This window comes from Sesamum indicum, linkage group LG8 (genome assembly GCF_000512975.1).
Source record: "Sesamum indicum cultivar Zhongzhi No. 13 linkage group LG8, S_indicum_v1.0, whole genome shotgun sequence".
NCBI lineage: Eukaryota > Viridiplantae > Streptophyta > Magnoliopsida > Lamiales > Pedaliaceae > Sesamum > Sesamum indicum.
The window spans coordinates 17,639,096-17,648,294 of NC_026152.1; the positions used below are offsets into that span (position 1 = coordinate 17,639,096).

At 36.3% G+C, this 9,199-nt stretch overlaps 1 protein-coding gene across 9 annotated transcripts in view; it reads left to right on the plus strand.

The window, feature by feature from the left end:
- LOC105169146 (phosphatidylinositol 4-phosphate 5-kinase 8) overlaps positions 1–7,741 on the plus strand; it is an 8,519-nt gene extending 778 nt beyond the window's left edge. For 5 of the 9 annotated variants that reach the window (XM_011089453.2, XM_020696250.1, XM_020696251.1 and 2 more), the window contains 11 exons: positions 59–155; positions 263–411; positions 482–526; positions 641–1,705; positions 1,818–1,985; positions 3,481–3,646; positions 4,166–4,276; positions 4,435–4,622; positions 5,633–5,787; positions 6,016–6,184; positions 7,102–7,741. In XM_011089453.2, coding sequence (XP_011087755.1) covers positions 510–526; positions 641–1,705; positions 1,818–1,985; positions 3,481–3,646; positions 4,166–4,276; positions 4,435–4,622; positions 5,633–5,787; positions 6,016–6,184; positions 7,102–7,381 — 2,319 coding nt within the window. In that variant the 5' untranslated portion in view covers positions 59–155; positions 263–411; positions 482–509 and the 3' untranslated portion in view covers positions 7,382–7,741. The remainder of the gene's footprint in view (positions 1–58; positions 156–262; positions 412–481; positions 527–640; positions 1,706–1,817; positions 1,986–3,480; positions 3,647–4,165; positions 4,277–4,434; positions 4,623–5,632; positions 5,788–6,015; positions 6,185–7,101) is intronic. The other 4 variants (XM_011089452.2, XM_011089456.2, XM_011089455.2 and 1 more) reach the window with 1 other exon arrangement.

A 9,199-nucleotide genomic window follows, 5' to 3' on the forward strand; every position in this document is an offset into this window, starting at 1 on the left:
GAGTAGATTTAGTAATTAGTAGTTGATTGGCATTTAGTGACGCTTGTTGTTATTGCAGAATAATCAAATATTGCTTCACAAGGTATTGTTGATTGACTCTTCAGAGATATTTAGAGCTCTTTTTTCGTGAAAACAGAAGACATGCAACCCGGCTGGTAAATATTTTGTTCTCCTTCAAGCTGTCCAGTCGATTTTTCATTTATGCAGTTACATCATATATAGTCTAACTGAAACAGTGACATGATGGCTTTAATATGAATAGATCTGGGACCATCTCTGCAAAATATATACACTGCCCAACTAATAGCATGACTGCATTATGCATGACTGATGCAGAAGAGTATAAAAGCAAAGATAGAAAGACAGAGATTTTGTTGTTTACTGCATACTCAGAATCGGGCATGCATTTTGGTAAGACTCTCTAGTGAATTGATTAACAAGATGTGTTGATTGAGATGTTTTTCTCTTGTATTTTCTGCAGGGAATTTAACTAGGGATCATCATTTGTAATGGAAAATGAGGAGAGGTACAAACTGTAAATCTTTTTTTTGTTTAAGAGGTTTTATAAGTACCCTGAAGATCGTTTTTGGGTATGTTATAGTGGACTTAATATCAACTTATGACTAACCTTCATCCACAGGGGTTGTGAAAAGATATTTTCAAATGGAGATGTCTATCTTGGTTCTTTCAAGGGATCTATCCCCCATGGAAAAGGTAAATATACATGGTCAGAAGGAACAGTTTATGAGGGTGACTGGGAAGAAGGGAAAATGACAGGAAAAGGAAAGATCATTTGGCCTTCACAGGCTACGTATGAGGGTGACTTTTCGGGGGCTTACCTTCATGGTTTTGGAACGTTTATTGGTTCTGATGGGTCCATATACAGAGGTTCTTGGAAGATGAACTCTCAACATGGCATTGGGAGGAAGCAATATCCAAATTCAGACATTTATGATGGCTGTTGGAGAGAGGGAGTGCGTGAAGGCAGTGGTAGGTATGCCTGGAGTGTTGGCAATGTATATATTGGAAATTGGAAAAGTGGGAAAATGTCTGGCAGAGGGGTTATGAAGTGGTGCAATGGAGATCTTTTTGATGGCTTTTGGTCAAATGGGTTGAGACACGGGTCAGGCTTCTATAGATTTTCCGATGGTAGTTATTATTTTGGAACATGGTCTAAGGGGCTGAAAGATGGACCTGGAACATTCTATCCTGCTGGAAATAAGCATCTACGGAAACTTAATCCAGAAGGACACAAGGAGAAGAAGAAAAAACAGTTATCTCGTAATTCATCATATGATTCGGAGGAATCTGTAATACCCAGCGTCAAGCGTAGTCTGTCGGAGAAAATTTCATCTAGCTTTAGGAGGGGTTCTGGACGATTCTCACATAAAACGACATCACTGGATGATGATCTTGGCCATTCTAATTCAATGAGAGAAATAATGACACGTGAGAGACCATGCATCATATCTAGCAGCTGTGATGATGGTCAAACTGAGTTTCCAGATAACAAAACTGTGGCTTATGAGAGGGAATATATGCAAGGAGTCCTTATCAGAGAAAGGATTAGAAATATATCCAAACTATCTCACAAAAGTAAACAACGGCTCAAAGTTGCAAAACAAGCTAAAAGCAGATCATGTGTGGACATTTTTGAAGGCCATAAGAGCTATTATCTGATGCTTAGCTTGCAACTTGGTATCAGGTATGCATAAGATGTCTTGGTATCTATATTTTGCTAGAATCTACTTTGAAAAGTATATTTGTTGTTCTGGTGGTAGAATGCCTTATTCAGATATGTTATATGAAGTTGACAGGTATACTGTTGGAAAGATCACGCCAGTTCCTATGCGGGAAGTTAGATCATCTGATTTTGGAGAACAAGCTAGAATAAGAATGTATTTTCCAAGAAAGGGTTCTCAATTGACTCCTCCACACAATTCTGTTGACTTTTACTGGAAGGATTACTGCCCCATGGTCTTTAGGTGCGTATTATCTCGTCTTGTGTCTCGTAATGATGAATTTAATTTATTTCTTTTTCTGCTATGTACCAGAAGTATGAAATATTGTGTTTCTAGGATATCAAAAACCGTTTAGTTTTCTCCTTATGGACAGCGCTGCAAGTTCAACTATTTCGTTACATCAAATTTTGAAGAACCGTGTGCTCAAACTTTATAACCTAGAAGTTTGGTTCTTCCATGCAGTGCTTCAGTTCTCTTCCATGGGCTGCTAAGAGAAATTATATGGAAAATAAAAATGGGTCGGAAGCTGCTAGCATGCTGTGGTGCAAGTATACAAGCACTTTACCCTAGGTTGTGACTGATTTGAGGCCTAGTCTTTCTAAGATCACATGCCAAGATTGTTTTAAACAGTTTCAGACTGAGACTAAGATCTGAGGCATCGAGAGGAAGCATGAGCATTGTGTAGAGAACTGGTTCTATGCATGTTACATGTTCGAAAAATGACATATTCATCAGATATTTAATTACATCTGCTTGGATTCAAGAGTCTCTTGACTGAAAAATCAACAAGATTGATATATAGTTTTCCCAGAAGAAATATATAAACAATGCTGGCCAACACTTTGACTAATAAAATTTGTGAAGGAACCCATACACTTGTTGCAATGTGAAAATAGATTACATATTTTAACCAGAACATACTCTCTGAATGCTTGAAGAATGAATCCTTAATTTATTCTGTCAATAGTCTGATATATGCATTCACAATATCCTGAAAAGGGATGTGCAGACAAGAGCATATGACAACTAGAACTCTGGTGGTCAAGTAGTCTTGCTCATTCCAGTAGCATTAAGATGATGGGATGCTTCCTATACTTCAGTGGGCGCATTTTCTAATTTTTACTGCAATGAGTTTTTAACACCAAGCGTTCTTTAGCTTTATATGATGGTGGGGGCGCCTGCAGAAGTTTCAGTTTTCAACATAGATTCAGGATGTGGACATGAGATGTAATACTGCTAGTACACAGGATCTTTTGTCCCTTTTATTGTTTTCTGGTTAATCTGATAAACTTTTCTGCATTAAGTTGAAGTTGACTAACTTAAAAGTCTTTTAATTTAGAACTATAACATAATGCATTATCATTCATTTCCTATTATTTGTTCTTCTCTTCAATCATCGGTTGGTGAAGTCTTTATGTTCAATATACTACTTCCAACATGTCTTCAACCTTGAACGTTGAAGATGAAAATCAGTTGATAACGAAATGAAGAGGATGAGGGAACCAAAAAAAATTGATATGTTGTTCTAATCTTTGGCTCTGTGTCTGCCTGTGTTGGCGTGTGTATAACTAATTCCTTTTCACTGTTTTGCTGTTTAACCCAGCTCAGTGTATCATCTGCTGTTTTACATAGTCTGTATATTCAAACCAGCACCCTTAGTTTCAACAGCTCGAATATATTATAAGTTGCATTTTAATTTCTGAATGACTTACATGTCTCTGCGGGATTTCATTTTCAGGAATCTGAGGGAGTTGTTCAAGTTAAATGCTGCAGATTATATGATGTCTATCTGTGGTGATGATGGTCTAAGAGAGCTCTCTTCTCCAGGAAAAAGTGGAAGCATTTTTTATCTTTCTCATGATGATAAATTTGTAATTAAGACACTGAAAAAATCTGAGCTGAAGGTAATAATGAATGGAATCAGTTCAACTGTCTGTATATCTGTCGTGAATACAGAAAATACTTTTAGTATTTTTCCTTATAATAACGAGAAATGGTACTCGGTTTGTTTTCGCTGCTTCTATTTGGGTAGTCAATGTTGCTTATACATACCTCTACCTCTCTCTCTCTCTCACGCGCGCACGCACACACACACACACTAGCAGATTGCATGAACCAGGAAACAGCATGTATTTTTGGCTTACGAATCTGGTGAAGCCCAGAGTAACGCTGTATGATGTGAAATAAAGTTCATGCAGCCCACTGATCATATAGAATTTGAGGTGGTGAAACTGGATATTTGTTATCTGTTCGTTCTTTTCTCTATGTAATAGAATAATGCAAATTCTATCATCTCTATGAACAATAGTTGTATTCAGTTGCATTTTACTACTTAAACTTGTTTACAGTTCACTTGGAAATGCTATTATGTTGCTCACTGCCTGGAAGTTTAAATGATGGTGCTTCTCTTTAATGTTGTGTAGGTATTACTGAAGATGCTGCCTCACTATTATGATCATGTACAAGTGCATGATAACACCCTTATAACTAAATTCTTTGGGGCACACAGAATAGCATTAGGACATGGAAAAAAGGTTGTTTATCATCCGTCAACCCAATCTACTTGCTTCTATGAATGCTAGTGATCTTTAGCATGCATAGAAGGTTTACTTTTTTCTTGTAATGAATATCTGATTTATCAAGGAAGAAATAATTACTTTTCATGAGGTTGCTGTTGTACTTATATTTGCAGGTCCGCTTTGTAGTCATGGGGAATATGTTCTGTACTGAGTTACGTATTCATCGCCGTTATGATTTGAAGGGCTCGTCTCATGGGAGATTTACCAATAAAGATGAGATTGATGAGACCACTACCCTGAAAGACCTTGATTTGACTTATGAGTTTCACATGGACAGATTGTTGCATGAGTCACTTTTTAGGTAACTCGCTTGTGGCTAATTTTGTTAAGCCAAGTTCAGTTGTTCTTTGATGATGGATCAGGTACCCATGGAGCCAGACATTCAAATGGGAAAATTTTAAGACTGGCTTTGATGATTAATTTGAAAAGCTTAGTGTAAATTGATTCCTTAGTTCCTTACACGTGGGTTCTACGAAATACAAAGTTCTATGAATTGGGATTAATCATGCATGTATCACCATGCTATCTGTTGCTTGCCTGTCTAGAAACTAATTATGGGAATTCATGAATATTGAATCGCACAACTGAGGGAGTGGATTTATGGTTTATTATGGTGTCAACGATAGGTGTTTGGTTGTATAATTAATTTCAATTGGCAAATATTCTTGACAATGGTTGTACATGCTGTTAAATTATTGAAGCTGGTTTATGCATAAAGCTTAATTAGTAAATCTTGCTGCTACCACATATTTTATGGATATTTAGCATGTGTAGATCATAAATGAAAATGTATAGAATTTTATCACCTTGCTCTGGGTAAGTTGGGTCCAAGTATGGTCTCAGTTATGGCTCAAGTTTTCTTTCCGAAGTAAGAATGCCTGGCTGTGCCACTTGTATGTGCAGAACCAAAAAAATATTATCAAATGCTGATAAAAGATCCAGGGGTTTCCTCTGCAAAATCTTCACACTCTAGCGTTTTGGTCTTGACTGTGTTGTTTTCTTTATTATGAATTATTGTTTATATGCAAATGGGGACTGCAAAGTCTTAATGAGCTCCTTCCAAACTTTGCTATACCTCTGGCTTCCGTCTTGGAGACCGATAAATAACCTTCTCCCTTAAATCACTTGAGGGAAGATGGCTTCCAAAATATTCATGGTATCTCATAGCCGCATAAAAATCCGGATGGACCATTTCTCTGCTCGGTGCTTAAAATAGATAACTAATTTTTAAACCTGCTTAAGATTTCTTTTCTGCATTTGTTTAAACAGTACATTTGCATCCTTAACAGTTTTGTTTCCCCTTTTCTGCAGACAACTAACTCTCGACTGTGCATTCTTGGAATCTCAACAAATCATAGATTATAGCCTTCTCCTGGGTTTGCATTTTAGAGCTCCTGAACATCTAAGATCTCTGTCAGAGCCCTCTGATTCACTGGACAATGCTGAGACTACTAGTGCTCTTGATGGTAGGTATCCCTTCTCACCGGGGAAAATATGAATTGGATATTTGTTTTCTTGAATTATGTATTGCTTTTGGCTCCATTGTATGGTTGTTTGCTCACAAAGTCTCTAGGTGAAAGATGGCTTACAATGTAGCTATCTGATTTGAGTTGAATTATTTGTTTCGATTTATGAGTTGCTTTGAATTTCTCTCAGTGGCACTGTTTTTTGATGGATTTTTTTGGTTCTTCAAGGTGTGATCTCACAAGGAGATCTCCTGATTCCTCCAAGGGGTTTGCTTTTAGTGACCCATGAGCCCGACTCTGTCAGCACTACTCCAGGGCCTCACATTCGAGGAAGTACGTTGAAAGCATATTCTATTGGTAACAAAGAGGTTGATCTTCTTCTTCCTGGAACTGGAAGGTGATTCACATTTACTTTAGCCTTTTTGACATACAAACTTGAGATTTACTATCGGCACATTTTGATGAATTATGAAGGTACAATTAAGGTTGATGAAGTCGAATTAATTGCTTGTCATGCTATTGCTGCACAACTTATCAAATTAGTCAGCAATGCATCACTTTTTGTATTAAATACCTACAATTAGTCCAGGTCATGTTAATCTTTCCACATATGACGAGGTGTAGTAGTTCCAATAAGATTAGCTTTTTGCATATACCAGCACAGAATAAACGTCTTCACATCCTTATTCATGTTTCAACTGGTCATAGTTGAGCTGGAGGTGATTTAGGATGAAAGTTGTACCCTGGCTTTGTACTCGTGATTTTGATGTCTTTGAAAAGGCTGTCATCTCTGTAGCTACAGAGGCTTTAGTATTCTGGTTCTGGTAGGGGCTTTGGAAGTTGCTACTGTATTTTAAATTGCAATGTGGATGGTGGGATGTGATGGTGGTGGCAAAATCGTGATTCAAAGTGTGGTGTGGATGTTGGAGGTCTGATGGTGGCAGGCTTTTTGGTTGAATGTACAACTGCTGCTGGGTGGCTTATACTGGTAGTTTATATCTGAACTTTCCTGGTGTTCAACTGTTGTGGTGGTGGCTGTGGTGCGAGTAACCCTGCCAGGAAGGAGTTGTCATACCAAGGTCTCCTTCCTTCTTGCGGGTCTATTTGTTCTATATTTTGTAGAGATGCATTCCTTTGTTAACAATTGAACATTAGTCACTAAGCTTTTAGAAAGCACTGCATGGCATCACTCGGACAACATATTTTGCCAGTTTTATTTGGAAATGTCGCTCAATGCGTATGGCATGATAGCATTTCACAGTAAATGTGCATTAGAAATAAATGGTCTTTGTTTAAACACCTGGAAATTTTCAGGTTGAGAGTTCAACTAGGAGTAAACATGCCAGCTCAGGCAAATCACAGACTTACGCAGGCCAAGATCGACTCAGCTGAAGTTGAACTTTTTGAGGTTTACGATGTTGTTCTCTACCTCGGCATAATCGATATATTACAGGAATACAACATGAAAAAGAAAATGGAGCACGCATGTAAATCTTTGAAGTTTGATCCAATGTCGATTTCTGTTGTGGAGCCAAAGCTTTATTCCAAACGGTTTATCACCTTCCTAGAGAAAGTTTTTCCCCGTGACCCTTAGTTTCATACCCGCCTGTCCTCTGGTCATAAATCGTAATTCTTTGTCAATTGGTGCTGTAAAGTAATCTCTCGTGCAATATTCCATACAACTCTTGCACATCAATATTTTGTATATTGTTAGTTTTACTTGGAATTTCTTACCGTCTTCATAATCATGTAAATGTTTTCATAATTTTCTATGGAAGATTGCTGCAGAAAGTTTAAGTTAGTCCTCTTGATCATCAGGATTGACCTCCCTTTTCCTATCGTTGTGCTCCGGGAGATCGTAACTTTTTTTTCTTTTTTATTTGAATTTGCATTTAAATGAGATAGATTGATAGTAAAACTCTGTATTTCTATGCTGAAAAATGAGGGGCGTGTATCTTTATGTATGATAATTATAGTTATGTTATAATTTTATCCATTTTTCTCTTTAAATAGGTTCATCCAAATTATATATATCATGTTATCATTTCTAATTTGTTCTTCCATAATAATCGTGTTAGTTGTGATTTTATTTCATACACAATTAACACGACTAATACAGAATCGAGTAACAAACAGGGACAAGCATCGTCGCGCTTGTGCTTCTCAAAAAATGCTAAACCCTTCCTTAATATGACATAACTCTTCTAGACTGAGACTAATTGTAAGGCCGTAGGTTAAAATTTCTAGCATGTGTGCATGGCGATTTATTTTAATAGCACTTATGCTTGTCTATATTAATAGCATTTATTATTAGTAGTAGTAGTAAACTCTTTTCGCCTATGAGGTTTAGTGTATTTATATGTAAAATCTTTTATGATTCGGAAAATTGCATCTAGCATTTTGCTTTAATTTAATAAATAAGTCTCTCTGTTAATTAAAATTTATCAAATTTGTTGGTATTAATAAAAAAAAATATATATATCTTTCCCAATTGATTTGTTATTGACATATAACAGGTCAAATAATTTTTTTTATAATTAAATATCTCATACATCATCACTCATTAATACATGTAAAGAGGTAAATCTTTTTACTGTTATAAGGCCAGTTTAGTTTGGAAAAAATTATTTGATCAATTTTAAGTCAATTAAGGGTAAATATCAATTTTTATTCAATTTTTTTTGTTAATATCAGCAAATTTAATAAATTTTGACTAACGAAAAGACTTATTTGTCATACGAAAGTAAATTTTAAGAATATTAGATATAATTTTTTAAATTATAAAAGATTTACGTATCTCATCAGAATTAAATGACATTAAATTTCATGGGTTAGGTTTCCTGCAGAAAAGAACAGAGAGATGCTGATATGAATGAATACCTCCACAGTCCACTCCACTGTGACCAATACTCACATTTGCAGTACAAATGTGTGTTCAAGTAATTGGGCCTGCATACCTACTAAAAACTATGGTTATTCTCTTTACCCATGATATATATATATATATATATATATATATTATATTGCTACATTAATTAGAGGCTGTAAAAATTTGACTAGATACCCATCAGATATTATGGTCTCAGATGATATGTCTTTAACGTCACACAAAAAGGTGATCTCACCAATCTCTTTGCACTCTGAATTTGACTAATTATAATTTCAAGATTACCGTTAATTAATCATCCTTTCTATTTTGTATACACACTAGTTAACCACTTTTCCCATAATCTGAAATTGTTTTATTGTAGTAACTAAATAGTGTTAGTTTTATGACATCCATAGGTGGACGGAGGGGGTTTGGGGTGGAGGGATTAAACACCGAACCAAACAGGAGGGTGGGGCCCAGTTGTGAGGCGACAAGACAACATCGATGAATGTGAAGGACGTCAGGGGTGGGTCCTCATCATGC